This window comes from Temnothorax nylanderi, unplaced genomic scaffold (genome assembly GCF_030848795.1).
Source record: "Temnothorax nylanderi isolate EJ_2023f unplaced genomic scaffold, tnyl_v1.0 TNYL_tig0019_pilon, whole genome shotgun sequence".
Taxonomy (NCBI): domain Eukaryota; kingdom Metazoa; phylum Arthropoda; class Insecta; order Hymenoptera; family Formicidae; genus Temnothorax; species Temnothorax nylanderi.
This window is the reverse complement of record NW_027249081.1, coordinates 579,286-602,480: the sequence shown is the minus strand read 5'-3', so window position 1 is coordinate 602,480 and position 23,195 is coordinate 579,286. Positions and strand designations below refer to the sequence as shown.

Sequence of the window (23,195 nt, the reverse complement as noted above, 5' to 3'; positions counted from 1 at the left end):
TGTTTTCAGGACATGCCGGGAGCATAAGTAAAATACACGTTGTAGATTTTTTATTCTTGATGCATTAGAGGAAAACACTGGAGGTGCCTGCCTAATAGGAGGGGAAACTCTTATCGCGCGCCGCGCAAGACAGTATTGCCGATATTGTTAACGTAAAGCGACAGGCTTATCGGCATCGCCGAACTTGGCTTTCAGGCCAAGTATACGTGCGCGGCACGTTCGTTCGTTCGTTCGGACGACGATATTATTTACTGCCCACGCACGGCGCAAATTCACTCCATGCCGCGGCAAATGTTCCACCGGTCTTACGCGCCGCGCGCGTTTTATGCCTCGTAGAGATAAATATCCGGCACTGGCACAACGAGCAACGGTCCCCTGATCGACTATCTCGCAACGGGCGTAAGAAAAAAAATAAGAAAGACAAAAAAAGAAGAGGCATGTGGGCGTACATATAAACTCAGAAACTATTCACCTTGAACACCCACGCCCGGCGCGGATGTCCTGCAACTGCAGGCAGATCACCGCTGACGGAATAGTCAGTCGCAGAAATCTCCTGTTTGCTCGCGCGTGTCGGTAACTTTTATTTTCGCCATCGCATCGTCATATTCGATACGCTTAAATAACTGGAACGGTTAATGGAATTTTCGTCGATCACGTTTATATTTGGACCCGTGACCGAAATAAATTCTCACCGTGGTGATACCGAGGATCCTTTTGAGACGTAAAAATAATTCTTTATGAAGTCGTAAACCATGCGATTAGAAAAAAATTATTAACTGCAGAGATGCACTCGTAATCAAGAAATGCGCAGACCGCTCTATTAATTCTTCCCTTTCAATTTACCTAGAAATTCGTCGGAAGCTGATTGAATGGATCATTAAAATACCTTGTCATTTTTTTAATTTTAATTTTTTTGTTGTGTTTTTAGTGTTTTGATTTAAAAATGTGTGGTCATCTCGATCAACAATCTAAATGATCCTTCTTCATCTATCTTACGACGATAAAGAGAATAGGCTAGAGAAAAGGACAGGATCATTAATCCGGACCGTTTAATCGAGATCGTCGGTGCAACGATGACCTTAAGCTCGCTTTTATGCGGTCCAGGAATCGCACCGTGATCTCTGATTTTTCTCGATTTCGTCCCAACTAATTATAACAAGCCCGGACCGTTTAAAAGATAATATGAAAGCGCATACACACAGAAAAATATCGTTCTACAGCCAAGAAAAGCAATTACTCATTTTATTTTATTTGGTTTGAGTAATAGTTTTCTTCAACAAAGAATATTTTCTTAATATTAGTTTTAAGATATACTTATCATAAGTATTAGAAAAGCTTATCATCATGTGCTTAAAAGAAGAATTTATTCTTCTTTCAAGTATATTCTGAAACTTTATCTAAGAAAAGCAACATAAGCTTGATTTGAATATTTACTGATTCTTTAGGTAAGAATATGAAATACTTGGCTGTATAGAACAACATTCATCTAGGTTAGGAGGTTTTCGTGCGCGGTCCGGAGGGGTACAGTTTAGAATATTAAAATTCCTGTCATCAGGTGGACTCGAACTCGGTTCCTCGTGGTTATGAGTCTGATACTTTATTACTAGGCCACATCTCTGATTATATTCTTAGTGCTGCAGTATCTAGTTTTGACAGAAGTGATTCATTGATTTCAAGTATATTCTGTAAACTTTATCTAAGAAAAGCCACATAAGCTTGATTTGAATATTTACTGATTCTTTAGGTAAGAATATGAAATACTTGAAATCAATGAATCACTTCTGTGAAAACTAGATACTGCAGCACTAAGAATATAATCAGAGATGTGGCCTAGTGATAAAGTGTCAGACTCATAACCACGAGGAACCGGGTTCGAGTCCACCTGAGGACAGGAATTTTTATATTCTAAACTGTACCCCTCCGCACCGCGCACGAAAACCTCCTAACCTACATTCCACTTAGGAACTAAAGAATTAAAGAAAATTAAATAAATAAAAATAATATTAATTGTAATCATCAAGAATACAAATTCTTTTTTGAAGTAAACGATTATTCTAGATGAATAAAATTTTTACTTGATTCAAATAACGGATAAACTTCTCTCAAGAAAATGTGATATCTTTATTGAAGTATATGCTTCTCTTCCGTGGACTCTATATTGTAAGTAAACAGAATGTTCGTATTAATTTAATATTCTTGTTTCAAGTACTAAACGTGCTAAGATCTAGAATATGTTTTGAGTAAATGTGATACTTATGACGACTTTATGGTAGATTTGCTCATATATGAACTTATCAAATACTTGAAGCAAGTAATATTAACTTGTAGGTAGTATATATTTTTCTGTGTGTACGTTAGCGAATTCATTAAAACGAACAAGTAGGGGGCGTATATGAATCTAACCCGCGAGATTGACAGACGGAAAGTCGCGTCGTGTCGAGAAACAAGTATATTCGGACCGACGAATAAAAACAGAATCTTGGACAGGATCAGGAAGGTCGACGGAGGTTATCTCAGGTAAGCAGGTGTGGGACGATGCCAAAAGGAGAAAACCGTAGGGAGAGGAGAGATCTCTCGCGGCGCCAAGCGGAGGAGCAGCAGAACGCGCCAGGAACCATCCTGCAGGATCATGAAGGAGCGTTCTCGCCGGCAAGCCGGGGGTACGGCAGCAGGACGAGTGAGTGAGGGGAAAGTGGGGGGATAGGAGTAAACGAGAGAGAGAGAGAGCGAGAGAGAGCGAGCGAGCGGAGGAGACAGAAGGGAGACCAAAGGGGAGCCGGCATAGCAACAGAAAGACCGCTTCGAAACGAACAGCCAGTCGAGCGCGCTTCTGCCGGTTGCTGGCTGCTGCTAGCTGCTGCTGGCTGCTGCTGCTGCTGCTGCTGACTACGACGGAGCCGCTCGGCTTGTGTGTCGTGGATGAAGCGAGAACGCGATAGAAACGCGAGAGAGAATGAGATAGAGAATGATAGAAAGAGAAGGAGAGGCAAGAGCGAGAGCGACAGGGCGAGAGGAGAGAGTCGCGTATTGATCGTGTCGCACGGGGGTGGAGCAACCGCCGACCGACTGGCTGGTCTGCCTTCCATGCGAGCCCGCCGCGAATCGCGGGGAAAGGGGTTGAAAGGGGGAACGCGGCAAGGGAGAAAAGGGAGACCACGCGAGCGGTCCTTCGACTAGGTAAGGACTTCTTCGTCTCGACGTACGACGCCTGGACCGGAGATGGCGAGAAGGTAAGAGGTAGGCGTGAGGAATCACCGAGCTGAGCAGACGACGATGTCGTCATCGTCATCGTCATCGTCATTGTCGTCGTTGTCGTCGTCGTCTTACGTTGGGATAGTCCTGGGTTCTGTAGGCACAGCTCTTTCCGACGCCGTCGATTCGTTTTAATTGCAGTTCAATCGTCTCTTTCCGGGCTCTGTCTCCTTCCGGGAGTAGAAAGGATCACGAATAATTGAGATCACTCAAACGATTGAAATCGGGAAGGGATGAAGAACGCTTAAACTTGCATTTAGGGCCGCGAGTTTCGTCATGAAGAGCATGAGGGAAAGCGCGCGCGGAGAAGCGCAGGGCGTAGGGATGAATGCCCTGGCGGTTTCCTCTCTCGGAGGCGCTGCAGTCGATAGCCGCTTGATGGGGGGAGCAAGGGCGCGCGAAGGGCGAAGGCGGGGGAGAGCCCTTCGCGAACGAGGAAAGCTTCCCCGTGGCTGGCGCCCTGGGCGAAAAGGTATCCGGGATCGGTAGGGCGCCATCTTGAAGGTAGATACATGCGGCGAACCCTTCGCCCTTCGCCACCTTCGTTGAATCGGCGAACGATGCTCGATATCGAAGGGACGGTGGTTGCGGTTGAAAGGGTACGCGAGGACCACGGGTCTAGAGAGCGATATCAAAAAGGGCGAAAGTAACCCTTTCATGAAAGGTTTCGACGGAGGCAACAGGAAGCGTCTGTGATCTGTGGATCATTAATTCTCAACTAATCTAAACTATAACATTTAATATAAAAAAATTATATCCAATATAAAAAAATAAGCTTTGAGATTATTTCTTTTGTATTCCTACCGTTCTCTCCTTGAAGAAATATCTAAAAATAGTTTGAAAAGAAAGTTTGAATAAGAAAAATAGTTTGAAAGATAATCTTAATAAAATTTTGCCATATTAAAATGTGATTGCAAATATCGAAATGCTTTTGAACTATGTGTTGAAAATAATTTTACTCCGTTCTTTATCCTCCTTTCTCAACAGATGAAGTACATAAAAATGATCCCGAGAATTTTCAGAAGTAATCACAAAATTTTTTACAAGAATGTGAATTATTAGTTTCCACAAGATTGTGACTATTAGAAAAATCGACCTCGGGATGGAGAATGGAAAAAAACGCTGTCTGGAAAGCCGTTGCAGTGGACAACTTGAGTTTACGAGCCTTAACCGCCTCGTCGCTTTGTTTCCAAGTGCCCTTGGAAAAAAATTTGTCCTATCGCCAAAGTATCGCTTTGCGGCCACCTCGTAATCATCCGACTACGACGCTTGGTCTCCTTATCTCTCTCTCTTTCTCTCTTTATGTTTCTCTTCCTCTCTCGTTGTATCATTTTAACGTTTTATCTCTCGGAATCGTTTTGAAAAAAAAAGTATATAATATATATATATAAAGCACTTCCAAAGAACTACCACTCCGATACCAGCAAAAGATGCCACTCACTAATCCGCGTGATATCTCAAAGAGGAAGTTTATACATGTACTGTATATGTACAGTTTGCGCCGCAGAGCTACTCGATTGAGAGAGAATGCCATTTCTATATAATTAGAACCGGAATTTTTATCGAAGTGAGAATGTGGAACTTGTGACAGGAGATATTAAAAAACGCGTCTCAAAACCAAATCTATCAAATACTACTAAATCTATCAAATGAAGGAACTATACGACACGCGTAATCTATATGTACAATAAACTAAAAATTAGAATGTCTATCTGTATGTTCCCTATTAACTCCTAAACCCTTTGACCGATCTGGACCAAATTTAGCATAGTTACTCTTTAGGCCCCTGCAGAAAATATAGGCTACCATGAAACCTAGCCATCCCACCCTTTCTCCCCTGATTTCATCCCCTTGACACTTTGTGATAAGCCCGGGCAACGCCAGGTAATTTTAGCTAGTTTTAAATATAGTAAAGAAATAAATGCTATAAAAAATAATATTTCTAGAAGAGAATTGCATACATCCTGCATCCCAATTACATGAAGGAGGAGACGTTTCTCGAGAGATGGCAAGAATATTCTAAAAATCGACGATTTCTAATTTCCTCTCACCTTCGAGCGGTCCCCAATCGACGCTTGCCAGCGCGAAAAGATAAGTCCACGGTCTTAGGAAGGAAGTTACGTCCTTTAGGAAGGAATTCGCTAAAGGACGTAAAAACGCAAGTGCGCGATTTAAAAAAATCCACTTATCTATGCAAAAGACAACTTCAACAACTTCGTGAAGGCTATTCAAAGATTTGAATAGTTGAAATTATTACGTTTCTCCAGATATCAAAAAGATGATCAGACTAAAGCTCAAGTTAACTTTAATATCATTTTTATTTCATAAGATATCCTAGATTTAATATTATATTTTAAATTATTAATGCTGGAAATTAAATTTTTGAAATGATACTTAAATGCCGTGGTATTTAATTAAATTAAATTTCTCTCTTTATTTGAAACCGTACTCTGTGGTCTTTTAGGTTTATCGATATATCTATAATGAACGGATAAACTAAACAGACGCGCTGGAAAGAGAGAGAGGGGGGGGGGACGAGGGAGAGAGAAAGGGATGAAACTTCACTTTTTACATTTCGCATTCGCTGTAACATCATTTCGATCTACCAGACTATAATGGGAATTCGCGAGAATTCGCAGCTTATCCGCGAGAAGTCGTTTAATATTTTCATCAGGCGTTCCCTGACAAAAGTCCCGCGAAAACTTGCCTTTATTCCCTCCTCATCGTCATCGTCGTCGAATCCGTGTATCGCGAGACGCCGCAACTCGCGTGCTTTTTTTTCTCTCTCCTTTTCTTTATTCCTTCCTTTTGTGACGAGTCACGACGCGGAACGAGTATCTCTCTAACATTTCGCATGCACAATGGCGCGGGAATCTACGGGCAGCTACAGCTCGGTTAAATATCGGACGTCTACCCAGAAGTAATTGCACCCGTAACCATAATAACGTTCAGCCTTATCGCTCGTATGTTGTCCGATGCAGTTGCATTCCGACAAGCGTACACTGGTTATTGGTATCAATTATCGCGGTAAAGTAACATCAATCTTTTAAAGCGATCTGAAAAGAAACAATCATCGCATGACCAAAGATGAAATTTATTTATTGATTATTCGTTGTACTTGGAAAATCGCGCGACCTTAAAAATCTCATAGAGAAATCGTGAAAGTGAGGATTTTTCGTAATTAAACTGATTGCTCCTTATACGCGGGATGTTTCATCTCAATTGAGATTGAAATGAAGTATAATATTCCTTATAAGTTGGCTTCTGCTTACATTAGAAACTTTCTAATAAAAGTTCACAAAAAATTTAAATGCCATGAAAGATAGTCTTAAGGTATCTCTAAATATCACCTCGAGAGAGAGAGAAAAAGGAAAAATTCAATCGCAGATATATCGCGGATACATTAAAAATGAATAATACCGGAAGACACCCCTCTTACACATTCGAAGGTCGAGTGCCCCCCGTGCGCTGCGCGCAGGCCAGTAAATCTCGCGATAATAAATCCATTAGTCGGTTCGCGAGTGCCGCGACGCGTATTAATTCGGAAACGCTGCCACGTAAGCCGATAGACACGTTAACTCGCAGAGATCACCCTCTCTCTCTCTCCCACCCCAGCCGCCCCCTCGTGTTCGTTGCCGCGTAACGCGAGACGCGGTTAGAAAGAGGGAACGATGAATGTACCGCATCGACGAGGCAGACGGAGAGCGCAACAGGAAACACGAGATCCAAGAACGGCGCACACGACGCACACGTATATATGCACGTACGCACGCACATCGGCCTCGGCCCGATATCTATCCGAGTTGTTGCGCTCGCACGACTTGCACCGCTATTGTTCGCATCGGTATCGATACTTTGCTCTCGGTACGAAATCTTTTCGGCGACTCGGTACCGTAGACTCCTCGACGTTAGCTGAGGTATCGAGTAGAAAACCGAAAACTGCGCGATCGAAAGAACTCGGGGGCCGAAAGGGGTATTCCCTGTATAAATAAAATATATATGCGCAAAAGTTATCTCGATTACGAGTTCGTAGATTCGGAGACGGCGACCGATAGAGTAGCGACTAATAGGCATAAGTGATTTAAACGATGATTTTGGCGGCGAACATGTGTACCGATCGGCGTCTGCGAGGATTATGTACTGACAAGCGTTATAAAGATATCTTCGTATGCTCGTGTGCAGCATGTGGCAGAAGGGGGAAAGGAACGCCTGAGTTCAGAAACACGTCTGGTTCAAGTGATTCTAAGCCGAGAAGGTCACACGAGCATAGAATCGATTTAGGATTACAAAGTTATGACCGGTTCTATTAAGAAGAATAGAGATACACCGGAAATTAAATGGACACATCGACCAATACAATGTATTGGTTATTACTCCCATCAAGCATTATCGGTACCGCTTAGCAATATTGTAAGACAATCTCATTAAGATCTCTTAAAAAAGACATTAAAGAGTTGCAAATGTAAAAAAGATAAAAATCAAAGAAACAAACAATAGTAATCAGTAATTAAAAGCTTTAGAAGTATCGTTTGCTGTCGTTTCTCATAAATTTTCACTTTCGTGTTCCAAACTAATGTTAAAAAATATTAAACATTATAGTAAGACGAATATTATGAAAATATTTTATCCTCCTCTTTATCCTTATTTTTGCATAAATTTTCTGTATTTTTTTAAACGGGACTTATATTTTAGTTAATAAGAGAACTGCTTCATTATCACGTTCGCTTTGCAAAACTTAAGGGGGGTATAAAAACATTTCGATTAAACGGGCGCGAGAAGAAAATTGCGCGCTCAACGGTTAAATATCCAGCTTTCAGTGAGAGTCGCAACTTTGTAGGAGTTCCACACCGAATCGACGTTTATATGACTTCTCTCATTTCGAGCGGTTTTAATCCCAGCAGGGGTTGCAAAGTGACCAAGCATTTAGTATCGACGATTAAATGTGCGATAGAAGTACTATGATTCTCGTTTTTTAATAGCTTTTTAACAGCTTCTTAATAGCTTTCACAAGTTTGTTTACAGCTTTCTGAACACAGGTAAAGTGTATTCCTAATTGAAAATATCATAACATTTAGCCCGAATAAGAGGTCGGTGTTCTTAAAATAGGAACAAATATTTCGAATAAATAATTTCTTCGTTCTTTCGAGTTAATTCCTTTGAAGTTATTTTCTCGTTAATAAAAAAAAATCGAGGGTCAAGGTTCTAATTCTCATTAGCGGTTAAAAATTGAAAGCTCTTGAGAACCAAGCTTCACGCAAACAGATATCTAAACTTTATTCTTAATTTCAAAGTAAATCGCCTGATGTAATTTGTTGCAAAAAAACAAACGTTAATGTTAAAAATAGCGTACGACAAATGACGACTTTATTCATTTCTTGTTCAGAGATCAACTTGAAATTGATCCGTAGATGAAGGGTGGTTTGTTCTAGATTCTAGGTAGCTTGTATGTACAGCAACCGATGAGAATGTATACCTATGTGCTCGTAAAGATAGCAAATTTGTGTGCGTGGATACGTGTGCGTATGTTGTTGCCCGAGTGTGAGCGCGCGCGAGTGCGGAGGGGTGAAATCCGGTGGCGCGATAGGGGTGGATGTACGGACAATTTGAAGCCTCCCTTCTGTCGGCCGCAACCTTGCTGAAGGCAGCGTAATTTGAAAATTGGAGAGGTCAGTATCGGGAAATCGAGAGAGGGACGAGAGAAAGAGAGAGACAGAGAGATGCGGACGGCGAAGAAGCTGCGCGAACACTACGCAGGATTAGAAAGAGGGTGAAAAGAATAGCGAGGAGCATCGGCCTCGGATCATTATCGCCCGACGTGTTGGTTTCCACGAATTCCACGCGACGCGTAGAGAGAGACACAGTTAAACACAGCAGCGGTATCAACTTGCACTCATTCCGTGTCATTTAATTTTGAATAACATAAAGGATCGCAATTTCAATTAATATCTAACGCAAAGGAAAAATCAGAGAATTTTGTAGAATTGGGGAAAGTTGAACTAATTGATCAATTAATCAATTATAATCAATGGGCGCGTTCAGCAGACACAACTGTTGCACAACTGTTGAGTTCGTCTTATCAACACTCTGCGTTGATTTGTTGGTTCTAAAAGTAAGAGCCAATCACGTTCGACTGTTACTGAGCGGCTTGATCTGCTGAACGCGACCAATGTCGTAGTTACAATTCAACTATTTAACAAAAAGAGTCGCAATTAATTACACCGATTTCATTTCGACACAAGAGCGCGACGGATTAAATCTCAAGCGGAACGTGTCGTAAATCACGCACGGTTTGCGCACATGCGACATCCTCGCTCATACGATGAAGGAAATGGGTAGAAAAAAATGAGGTGGGTTCTCACGAACTGCTAGGTGGAAAAGGTCGGCCCTCAGCGACCGACGTCGGTCAGAGGGAAATCCCTTTCACTCACTTCTTTTTTTCTCCTTTGTCAAAAGAAAATCACGCACGGAGCGATTGCGAAGCCGATTCGGTGATTACGTTGCGGTCGCTGTGATTTTATTATACAAGGTTGCGGAAAGCACGGATCGTTGTTTCACCCTTCTCGTCGAACAAAATAAAAATATGCAAACATTTCGCCTGTTTTCAAAATTCTCTTACGAATATTTCTCATGTTAAGAAAAAAGAAATTGGATTTACACATATAAGCCACACATAGTACGATGTTGCTTAATGCGGCAAATTTTACGTCACCATCACCATTGTTTCTTTCGCGGCCCGCGGAAAAAAAGCGCGGGGGAGGAGATGCGTGGGAGGGAGGGCGGTTATCAGTTATTCGATAACTATCTTTCCCAACTTTGACGTTAACGATCTTCTCGCGCTTCATTACGCGCGATAAATACCGCCACTCCGTCCCTGTCTACCGTGCGTAAAGTTTGGACGCGCGCGCGCGCGCACGCACGAATGGCAACTGTTAATTGAGGCCGCCTCGGGTCGCGGCCGCGCTCGCTGTATCTCGTACTTTCCGACCGGGAGAAGAGTACCGGCGAAGAGTTATACGACAAGAGGCGGTACAAAGCCAACCGCAGCCGCAGCCGCAGTCGCAGTCGCAGTCGCTGGTAACAATGAAACGCGCCGAGCGGACGAGGGGGCACCGCCGATATTATCTGCACGGGGCACCGTAAATACACGAGGCGTGATAATAACCGGCGCGCCGGGATTAACGGAAACTCGGGGAGACGAGAGCAGAGATCGAAGCTCGATCGGTTCTTGACGCGCGCAGAGACGGAGAAGGCTCGACGTTCTTCGTTCGCGCATCTCGTATACGTTCGCCCCGCATTCGCAATCGCTTCGCAAATTGACGAGGATAATTGTTTATCGAGGCTCTCGCGCGCCTTGGGTACGCGCTAACTTCGATTCGCGACGTCGAACATTGAATCGGATTTTATCGATTTCCGGTTATACACTCGTGCAACTAAACCTACATGAATATATTGACCGTCGTAATTCTCTCGTTGGAAAAGAGAGGAATTTCAGATAATGATGATTAAATTATGTCGGGTTCTCGCTTCTACAAATGAGTAAGATTGAAGTAGAACGGCGGGAGAGGTGGAAGGTGGAAGGTGGGAGGGAGAGGGATGCACTTAGCGTAGCGAACACCGGATGGGTTTCCCATCTGGTTACGCTATTGGAATCGCGATTATTTTCTCGAGTCCTTCCGTATGTAGGACGGGCATTGGTATTTTTTTCCCTCCCTGATCGATTAGAATCGCGAGATTGCTTCATATATCAAGGGTTACATCGCGTCCGGATCGACAATTTCATTCCGCTCGATCCGCAATCAATCTATTGTCTTTCCCTATCTCGGCCGCGTCATCCACTTTTCCGATTTTCCTCGCGTGAATTTGAAAATGAAACCGCTTTGTCATATAAGTATCTAAAGATCGCGCGAGCTCGATTTCCCATCGCGACACCGTAACTCGAAATTCGTTTTTTCCGGATTTGACATGTTTGGAGAAGCATTACTTTTGCAATTCTCTCGTCGGCTCGACTTTTATTTGTCGAATTTTTTTTATATGTACCCATTAAAAATAATCTAGTATATATTTTTTGCTCGCTTGTCCACATATGTGGTTAGGTGATGAATTAAATTCACAGATAACATATGTTTTAGTCTTTCAATTCTAATTATTTCTTGTTAACTAAAAACAACGGAAACTGCTATGCTTTCTCTCCCTTTCTTTCTCCCTCTTATTATTCTTGCTTCCTTTCTCTCTTCCCTTTTTCTCGAAAGGTCAACGTCTGTCGATATCGGTCCAGAAGGGTGGTGGTGTACGTGAGGCGCGAGGCAAGAAGATGCCGAGTCGAAAATACATATATACGTCATTCGGTAGCCGGCCGGTCGAAGTCTTCGAATTGTCCGAGAGTCGCTGATCAGGCATCGGTCCAAAAACTGGCCGTCGCGACGTTCTAAAGTACACTGGCTATTCGCACTGCCAATCTCGTCTCGATGCAGACGACGTGACGCGATCGTCGTGTCTCGCGAGAAATCGTAAAGTCTGCCTTCCCGATAAAGAAACGATATTTTGTCCCTCTTTGCGCTAAATTCTTACTTTACATATGCATAAAAAATTGTAATAATAAAATTTCTAATATTCCTACATGAACAATCAGCAAAATTTAAACATTATACAGTTGTCGCAATATGAATTCCACGAGTATAAATTTTGATACTAGAATTACGGAAAATTCTGACTCATCTGTATCACGCTGATTCTAAAATCTAAAAGACGAAAAAAACGGAAGAATAGAGAGGGAAGAGAAGATGAAATGTATGTATGTACGTTCGTTTCTCCTCGAAATCGAATGGTAGGCAATTGTCTTTTGCCATGCGAGAGAAACAGAACGTGACCACGCACTGCTGTTCTCGTCATCGTCACAAGACAACTCGAGCCTAGTATAGCAGGTCGCGGGTGCCTGCCTCCGTTTAAAAATACGTCACATACTGCCTCCTCCCTGCTACTCTCGCTTCCTTCTCCGTCTTTCTTCTTTTTCTTCTTCTATCGCCTTTTTTCACGCGTTTTCTTTCTTGCACGCATCCGGGGGGAGAAGGCGAAAGCGCGCGCGCGAGAGAGAGAGAGAGAGAGAGAGAGAGAGAGAGAGAGAGAGAGAGAGAGAGAGAGAGAGAGAGAGAGAGAGAGAGAGAGAGAGAGAGAGAGAGAAAGACACGTCGATCAGCAGCGTTCAATGATTCACGACGAAAGAGTATTTTGGAGCGACGATCAATAGCGGTAGTTTCGAGAGCTGTGATCGTCAGCCAGCTGAAACGCGCGCGCGAAGGATTTCAGACTCCGTTCTCACGATCTGCGAGATAGAAGTCTCAGTCGCACCTCGCCCGGAACAGCCCGACTGTGACGACAAATAAGGCGGTCTGAGATACTACAAAAGATCGCATCGCGAATAAAACGTTATCGTCCGGTAAACAGAACGAGGCTTGTAGCATTTAAAGACAATGCGATCTATGAGATCTTTGCTCGTAGAAACGGTACGTGCTTTATTTTTCTTTTATCTCGCAAAAGATACAGAGATAGATCCTGTTTATGTGTACGTATGTTACGTTATGACATCTATATCTGTGAGATATCTATTTTTCCGGTAATAATATCTTTCGATTATATAAATTATTTTAAGTATTACAGGAATATTCAAATATACATGTTCACAAAATCTAAAGTTTCACGATGTAAACTTTTAATAATTATTCGACTTTATCGTGAATCCTACTTGCGATCTATTCAGCTATTACTTTCGCAAATTCGAAATTGTTGCGAGCACATACGCAAACTGCGTGTAGAGTATCTCGAAAAGCAGAAGTTCTTCTCCACGCGAGTAGCTCGAGGATTTCAGTTGGCCTACTCGTAACAACGTCGCCGGAATTGAAGCCCGGACTCATTATCGCGTTAATCAACAATTTCCCGATGTCGACAGACCGCGAGCGAGGCCACTTTTTTGCATCGGGATCGACCGCGCCGCGTTAAACATCGACGCCCTTCGGACTCGGACGGGGAAGCGCGATTAATTGTGAAAGATAATGGACAATCGATCACGCCGGTAATCGCCGGTTTGGTAATCTTACGTGCAACGCCGCCGGATCAAGGGGTTATTCGTTTCCCGTCGATTAGACTCCCCTCGCGAATTTTCACGAACGCAAGTCCTACGATTGATCGAGAAATGTATTTATGAGGAATGAACATTTTTTACGGTGAAGTATAATGTTACGTATCCATTTAGACGCCTAAATACAGCCACCTGATCAAGAGATGCTGACCTGATTTTTTTAAAATCTATCTTAGTATATTCTTTAACGCGCGTTTAACGTACGTTTAATTTCTACGGAAGAGTTTATTAAATGATGAATTGCTTTAAATGCTCTAAATGCAAACGTGCCTTCTAAAAACAGCTAATATCGAGATAAATAGAGATTATATAATATATATAACCACTATAATATTTTTCGTTTAAAAAAACATAAATTTCTCGGCTTAAAAGAAATGATCTCGGTTTGCCTAGTTATATATGTAATAGAAACTTATTCGGGACGTTATTCGGCACAATGTGTCCTTTCAAATAGTAATAAAATATCATAAAATGGCAGCTTTATTTCGAATTGTACAGGACTATATCGATCATGCCGTCCTTACCTCGCAGATTCCTCTTCGCTATCTCTCCTCAGTCTTAATTATTAATTATCTTGATAAGCACGCCGCAAAGTAAAATTTCGCTGAAGCAAAGTTCGCGCTTGAAATTAAATGAAGAAGAAGGCTTTTATTATCCGTTTGCACCTCGGGAGTTTAATCTTCCGAAAGTCCTTCACTTTCAATCGCTTCTAATCCGAGGACTATTCGTCTCCCGACGCGGACGTTTCCGTTAGGAAAATCGATCGGGAAATCCCGAGTAGATAAAAAAGAAAACGACAATCCGTAGTTGAAAGAAACTACGAAAGAAACTACGAACTAACACAGCCCGCGCAAGCACGATTGACACGCGACTCCTCGATAAGATTTTTTTTTCTCTCCGCGTGTATGCGTTGCGGTACTCGGATCACCGACACCAATTAACATCTCGCACTCGCGACCGACGCGGGAAAGAGCAGCGTTTATTATCCGGCGGCGACGTCGGACAGCAGCACGGATGGTAGCGCGGTCGTTAATCGAATCATATTGCCGAGCTAAATGCGGACGTCGTCCGCAATTGCGGCATCGTGCAGTTTCCTTCCGCCGTCGACTCGTTACGCGCGTCTCATTATCGGACAACGCTACCGGGGGGAAAGGGAGTGTAGTGGGAGGGGAGGATGAAATCGGCGTGCCGCGCTTTATTCTCTTTTCACCTAACAACGGTGAATGAAAGCCCTCGTATTCGGCGAATGTACGATATACATCACCTCCCGAATAGTCGAGATACGCGCGCGTTCGCCTACGTCGTTCAATTCGCCAGCACACACGTTACAACTGGACGCGGTTTATGGTATCGTTCTTGCCTTGCTCGACAAACGTGCGGGACAAGAGCGCGACTTGCAGAAAAGAAGATAACTTCCGGCAAGAGATGCGCGTTCCGTTGCGAATAAACCGCGCAATTGGTAACTTCCGTTTCATCACACATGATAATGACTTCTAGCGTCTTTCGAAGACACCGGAAGAATCTCCTTTAGAATCCGAATGAAAAAAAAGGAAGAATTTTTTAAGGTGACTAACGTTTATGGAACATGTTTACAGAGCACTGGTGTTTATACACGAACACGGTTTATGGAGTAGTCGTGTTAAGGAAAACAGCAACGTATACCGAGAGATGTTATCGAGATATCCCGCGGTAACGTGTTGCATCCGAAGGCACGAAACTGACGGGAAAAAACGACAGTTTAACCAGACGTAAACGTCAGTTGTCAAAGGCCGGCGCGCCGTAACTTACAGTTACACCGTTCGCATTTTTTCCTCGTAACGCTCGGCCGTCGATGTTTTATAACGCGTATATACAAACGTGTCGAAGGTCAGGGATTAAAAAAAGATAGAGAGACACGTGCTTTCTCTCTCTTTCTCTTTCTCTCTCCCTTTTCTCTGTCTCTTATGCACTGAACGGAAATAGATATATCAAATACTGGTTTCGCTCTCTAATATATATTGCTTCTATTCCTACTTAAGACTGAAATAGTTTGCGTTACTATTATTATAATATATAGAAATACACAGATAAATTGTTTACACTGATAATATTGTCTTTTCGATATTATTGTCAACGCGCTATACGCAGTATAAAATGGTGTTAAAAAAATCTCATTTCGAGCCTAGCGGTCTCTATCAGAGCACGTCAAATTATCGTCTCTTCATCCCTGATTAAGTACAAATACGACAACCTGACAAAAATTCGGCAATATTCGAGATTTAATCGATATGCCCCTCGAAATATTTCTCCTAGCTATTAATCACACGGATTACAGCTCCGACAAAATTGATGGTGTCTGTACGAAAAAACCAAGAGCGCTGGTCTCAACCAAATGGACAACATTTCGAAAGTAATTTGAAAATAATTTGTAACTTTTAGTCTTATAAGAAGAATTGAGTATTATTACTTTCTTGTAACAACTTAAAACTGTATGTATGTTCGTTTACAAATCGGCAACAAATAGCCAGTTGTTACTCAGCTGTGCTCTTATGAATATATGACACAGATATAGATTAGTCTGATCAATTGTCTCGTTGTCCTTAGTATTATTAATGAATAACATTGATAATTAGGTTTCAAACGCAATAGCTTTTTCTTTTTGCCAAGTCGTTTAACTATGTTGCTAAATTATTTCTCCGAAAAGTTACGTTGTTCTTGACATCAAGCTTTTCCTAGATCGACAAAGTCCCTTTCTCCGGCATCATACATTCCCGACGGAAGCTCTCGATCAATGTAGACCGCGAAATAACCCGCCTCCCCACGCTCTTAAACCGGCAATCCGTTCCGAAAATTCCCGCTACCGTCCGAGCCCGAACGTGCATCATCAACCGCGAGGTGGGGAGTGGGGGAGGGCGGGGTGAGAAAGGGTAGAATGACTCAGAAGTGCGTTTTACTCACATTGTTGCTTGTGCCTGGACTCCATGAGCATCATTTGTTCGTGTTTGTGCCACCCAGCGTCGGTAGTGTCGGTGCCCCTCGCCCCCGCGGAGGGTGGCTGGACACCCCCGCGTGCCCCACCGCCCCCGCCACCGAACTCCATAACGGCGGCGGCACCCTACTCCGCCCTTTCGCTGCTGCCCTCGGCAGTCCTCAGACGCTCACAACATGGAGCCGGCCCTCTCGATGCCGCACGATCCCTCTCTATATTTCTTTCCTCTCCTTGCGCTCTCTTTCCCTTTCTCCCTCACTTTCCTTCCTCCTCTTCTATTTTCTTTCTTTCACCTTTCGTTTTACCCCTTCGACACTCGTTCGCCTTCTTCACCGCGATTCCTTTCAGGAAATATCGGCCCGATCAGTCTCCGCGAGAGGGGCTATTCCTCTGTAGGGGAGAGAAACACCGGCGATCCGGACTGGAGAACATCGAAACAACGTCCAAACAACCGTGACGCGACGGTATCCTTTCGCTCTCTTCTGCCGCCACTGTGATCGTCGCGTCTTCTTCCTCTCCTTCTTCTTATCCTTCACCTGACGATACGGCTTCTTCAGGAGGAGCGCCTTAAATCTTTCCTCGTCCGAAGATGCTCTCGAACGTGTCGTTTCTCGCTTCTCTCCGGCCAGGGCGCGTCTTTCTCGCTCTCATACGAAAAATAGCTCTTATTTACACGCTCGCGAATCACTCTCTCTTGCCTTCCTTTTATTTATATATTTATATATATATTTATATAAGTATATGTATATATATCTTTCTCTCTTGTGCTTCTCTCGTTCTCTTTTTCTCTTTCTATATATATACATATATGTATATTGTATGTATATATATATTTTTTTATTTCTTGCACGCTCTCTTTCTCTTTCTTTCACGCTTTGACTAAAATTTTACTAGCTTTTGGCGGTGATCTGTTGCAGTTCCCTTTTTTCTTCCTTTTCCTAAATATATGTATAGTCAGAGGGTTCAGCCTTCGTTTTCTGTTTGTCAGCAGGTGCGTATTTCGAAAGGGAGGGAGTGGGGAGAACGAGAGGGCCCGTTCACTTCGCGTAGCCGTCAGCATCCATGCTTCACCGGCGGCGGGACAACGCGACGACGATACCTGAAATCAAAAATATATAAAACGTTAATACGTCAGTTGCGGGCAATTTGCGTTTGGAATTTCAAGCATGTTATCGCCGCGCATATTGCGTCATATTATAGAAATATCGCGCTACTAGTTCGATCGAAATCTTAGCTTCGACAACGAGAATTCTAGCAACTAAACCTGATTATAACGCATCACATATTCAAATAAACGTAGATGTATACGTGCACGCGTGTATGCATACGTGTATAAAAAATCGAAGCAGATTTCGCGGATTTAATCTTGGACTGTCTCGGATTTCTAAAATCCGAATACATAAATATCGAGACGTCCTATCTAAACGCCGTGGCGCACGGTATAAGGACGGGGAGACGCGCCATCATAAATTAACAATCCAAAAAATAGCGAAACTGCCCATTGTCACGCGATACTGAAGTACGTTTTGCGCCCTCCGCGTATATTATGTTATATACCATCGTCGAGAGAGAATCCCCCTCTCCCCTCCCCGAATCCCCGCCGAGAGTGGCAACTAATTCCCTAATGCAACAAAGTTCATCGGTTTCAAGTAGCAAACTAGCAACCGTTACATTAGCACAGATTGTTGCAAGCCGGCGGCGCAACATCCACCACCGAACCGCCGCGCCGCCACCACCGCCACTACCACCACCACCACCACCACTACCACCACCTGCAGATGTCGGTTCTCAGATGTTCGATTACGATTCACAACGCCCCGCGCGATCGTACTCTCTGATATCTCAATAATTCATCGCCGTCCCCTCCCCCGTCCAATCTCGGCTTATTATTATCCCCGATTGCATTCTTTCTACGGATTGCGCACACGCGAATGAATGAATACGGCCGGTCATACGCGGCGCATACACATCCGTCCCGTTAAGGGAGGAGATCGCAGAATAAAATTCGTCACATAGTAAAATCTGGGATACGCCTTTAAATAGCGGATGGGGGTCAGCTTTTTGCGTGCATCGATCCGATCCGTGTGGTTGCGCGCTTCGCGCAGTGGCGAAATTTCGCCGATGAAGACGAAGTTTGGGGCCCCACACGATTCTGCGTAACGTTTCATTCCTTTCTTTTTCTCGGATTATTTTCAGAAATAATAATTATCTACGTCAAATCTCTTTCTCCTCTATTCTTGATTTACCTGACTGATTTATCTTGACTGTGTTTTAACAACCCGAGCCATGGAATTTATTGTTTTATATATTTCGAGCCGTTCTGAAATTCAAAATGCGATAATTTCAAAATGCGATAATTCTAAAAACATCATTTCTAACGTGTCTAAACTGCACGACTCTTTGTCAATTTTTTAGTTTTAAATATATATTTATAATAAGATATAAAAAAAGAGAGCAAATATATTCGACGGAAATTATGTTAACAGCTGTTTTTTAATTCAATCATATTAAAATTATTTTTAATCTAAAAATTTTCTCTCTCTCTCTCTCTCTCTCTGTAGATTCTGCGATTGCCGGTTTACAGAATCTTTAAATCTGCCACTGGTTCCGCGAGTTTTAGTCGCCGGTCGATCGAACTATCTTCTGTGATGTGCCGCAGAGATGACGGCAAAAAGTGGCCGAGAAAAGGTCCCGTCGGCACCTCCCGCTGTGGCATGAATGGCGATCACGGTTGACCCCCTACACGCGAGGAAAACCCCATTTTAAAGCTGGTAAATCGCGATAGCGCGTCCTTATCTGGAATATTTAAGTGCTCCATCAGCGTACCCGGCGCACGCGCATGGATGACTATATGTAGGCATCGAGAAAGATACATTGAAGGACAATTGGAAATATGGAGGTCATCAACCTCCACCTGATTCTGTGACCGAAAAATAGATCGGGGACCCATATAAATCACAATATGACTTTTAGCATACTTAAAAATGTATTTTTAGAGCCGGTTTTTTATATTAATTAAAAGTTACTTCTAATATATCTTATTTTATTGACGACTGATGATTGTTTGCGTATCTAAACGATTCTTAAGCAATATCCAATACCTACATGATACTAAACAAATGTAATCTTTTAGTAAGAAAAAATTATTTATAATTATTTATAAATAATTATTTATCTTTTATTTCATAAAATCATTTCAGAGAAGGGTAAAGAAATCTTGCTAAGTTTTAAAAAAGTTTCTATTCCTTCTGGAATATAAGAAAATAACAAAATCCGTTCTCTTTCCAATGCGTAGAGCTAATAATTTTACGACTCATTGCGATAATCGACAATCGATGTAATGATGATCAAAAATTAATATTCCAAACGCAGTCGATAAAAGTGGAACGAACGGATTCACATAGGCACGCAAGTAACCCTGCGACTGAATATTTAATATTGCCGGAAGTCACGTGCGGAAAATCATGTCGAACGTCGAGAAGCGTATCGCCCTTTTCTTTCCCCTTCCACCCCGATTTTTCCGCGCATGTATTTCGCCTCGCAGGTACCTTCCACGAAGCAACTTTACGATATTTAACGATCTCCATGAACGAGAATGCGTGACACACGAGAGCCCCTTTGAGACGTTCAAGCATGCCGTACCTTTAAACGGACGCACAAACCAAAAATTCGGTAAACACAATCAAATGTTTTCATCTACAATGTGTACGCGTATGTGTAAAATCCATTTTTCAACGAACATATCAATTCTGCATTTCGGTCAATCGTAGCAATATTATCTCTAATTCGTATTTATATAGTGTAGCCGCGTACCTTCTTCTTTCAAGAAATTTGTAATATAATATTTATTATAGTGAATTCAAAATTATACGAAATACTTAATAGTTTAAATTAATTATTAAAAAGTAAATTTTAATTCAATAAAATAATAGATAATAGTTATTGCTTACATATATCTGTCTTACATCTTTATAGTCACCTATTATTATACCATAAAATTGCAAATTTTATTTTTATAACACACGTGATTTGTGTTCTTTTTTAATAACCAATCAAATAAATCATACAAAAAATATATGATGCAATAATTCGTTTAGGGATTTTCTGTGGTGATTAGATTTATATGTATACCTGCAGTCAGAAATTCTTTAAAAAACTTATGATAAGAATGAGTGAATGTGTGGATTTAGAAGATAAATCTCTTTTTTTTGCTTCTTTAAAAAATTGCTTTTTAATCATACCTCTTCTAGAATAGAAATTCCTAACTCGAAGCTGATTCGCTTTGCAATTCCGTTCTCTCACACACGCAGGCACCATCAGATTATCACATAAGTTGTCTCAAAATTGTCGTTCCTGCTTGATCAATATAAAACTAATTTTCTTTTAATAAAAGTAATTTAAAGATTACTTCTTTTATCTTTATACTTCTACTTTAAATATTGAGACCAAGTCGCCAATTCTGCTGAAGTATATATAGCGTACTTATAGAAATTCACGCCAAATCATTCAAAGATCCGCAAGTAAAAATCGCGACGATACAGATTCCTGAGACGTCCTTTATACATGCAACATTTTCGCGCGCGTGATTTTTATTTACAATCAGCCTATCGTAAATTTCGATCGACAACTCAACAACATCGACGGACACACTGACGCGGACGGTTTCGACGATCGATCTAAGGAATTAAAACGCGGGCCGTTTCGAACGCGGATTTTCTCCGTCGTGGCGAACATATGTTGCCTACGTAGCCACGCACGTAGCCGGGAGCTTTTGTTCACGGCGCGCCGCCGATCGATCCGAGGGATCGTGCAACATTGTGCTCCATAGAAACAGAACGAAGCGCTCAGGGTTTGGGCCAGGTGGTCTTCGCCCTTCCCCACTTGACGCGGACGGTGGAACGGCGGTTGGGTAGAAACGCGAAACCCGCGCGCACGCATCAACAGCTGTTCCGCGTTTATCGACGATCCGAGCAAGAAAATCTACGATTCACCGTCTCGTGCACGGCTGTACGGCGACCCGTCGAGACGGAGTAACGAATGTTTACGATGTTACGCGCCGATATGGCAGCGGTATATTCGCGATATTGCAGCACTCCGACACGCGCGCGCACAACATGACGATACTAAGTTAGGCCGTCGAGCTTTTGCGGGCGTATCCTTTAACGAATTTCGGCCAGACGTTCCCTTCGGCCAGGGTATCGCGGTAAAAATAATTTCTGAGTCGTAAAGGATCGTGAGCCAATAATCATGGAATATTTTGTGTATTACTTTAACCATCCTTGTTAAATCTCGCGTGTTAACGTATCATCACAGAAATCACAGAAATCCCTTCTGATTTGCGCTATGATACCGATACCGCGTAAATTTCGAGATTTGCGGTGTTTTAGATGGATTTGCATGAATTAATCAGAAATTCACGATAATCACGATCATTTAAACAAAATGTTATTTCTGTGGCGAATTTTAAGATCCAGTATTGAGGAGGTTTAGTTAAGATTGAGATCTCTTCTCGGATTAAGGTGTATAATGAAGAATTTTAGAGAAAAAAGAACACGATATCTAATTTGCTTTGAGATGACGACCCAAAGATTTAAGTATCTATATCGTCGGAAAGAATCGTCTTTAAAGCATATTGGATATACAGCGTATCTTCGATAAAATATCGCAAGCAATATACTTTGCATCATTTCAATGACAAGTTCTTTAGAGTCAATTTTTAAAATAAATTTTTCTTTAGTGGAAACATCAAGAAAAATCATCGTTTATTACATCCTTTTAATTTTTTTCGCATCACATATATCTTTGCAACTACATCTGAAATTAAAATTCTACTGCAATAAATTTCACTTGAAATTAATTGAAAAATGCAGTTTTATTACTGCGGAAGTTCCGTGAAGTTTATTCACGAGAAGCAGTCTTTTGTCGATCGCTTATATTCGAGAATCAATGCCCCGACATTTTCACTAAGAAGAAATTGATTCTAAATTGTTCGAGGAAAGTGTTTGTCATTATAAAAGGATATCCAATGGTCTCGGGACACTCTGTGAAAGGTGGCGTGGTATCTCTTGTTTTCAGTACGGCGCTCATCGAGCGGATTTGCGCGTTCAACAACTCCGCACGCGTTGCGACGCAGCGGGAGAGGTCGTACGGTACATCATAATTAATGGCTATTATTATCCAGACATTCTTCGCTGCGCTAATAATAACATCGTCGCCCACTTTCTACGATCTATTTCTGTCTACTTACGTGTACTCCCCGCGAAACGCTCGCTCGCTCGCGCGCGCTCATATAAAACGGAAGTTTCGAGGCCGTCATTAACGATTTCACGCTCAATCATCGATAAAACGTGAAGAGACGTCAACTCTCTCTTTCTCTTTCTCTATAAATCTTCGTTACAGGTATGAAGTAGTAGGCGACGTAATTTGGAAGGAAATATAAACTTGTATGTTTTTACTTTGTTCGTGAAAGAAATCTTTAAACCATACGATTAACGTGATCTAAAGATACATAATAACAACTTATAAGCCAATAAGCGAAACTAGCAGATTTTATTCCAGCCTTATTTACACCTAAATACACATTAAGCAATTTTTATCGTAATGTACGTTAATTCTCATGTTATGTTGTTTCTCATAACATTTTTGTTGGAAATATTATATTTATAAAAACATTTTTTTTTATCAAATTAGTTTTTAAAACTCGATTATCGAACAGACCTTTAAATCTTTCATTGTAATTTTATTGTAAAAGATACGATCGATTTATTAATTGAATTTATTATTTTTCTCCCATATGTAGCTTTGAATACCAATCATTGATATAAATCTGAAGAAAACGATAAT

The 23,195-nt window shown here is 42.0% G+C and overlaps 1 protein-coding gene across 1 annotated transcript in view; it reads right to left on the bottom strand.

Moving 5' to 3' along the window:
- The window catches only part of Mnb (minibrain), an 81,315-nt gene that overhangs the window by 46,327 nt on the left and 11,793 nt on the right, over positions 1-23,195 (bottom strand). The window contains exon 2 of the mRNA XM_071699653.1: positions 16,322-17,451. Coding sequence (XP_071555754.1) covers positions 16,322-16,463 — 142 coding nt within the window. The 5' untranslated portion in view covers positions 16,464-17,451. The remainder of the gene's footprint in view (positions 1-16,321; positions 17,452-23,195) is intronic.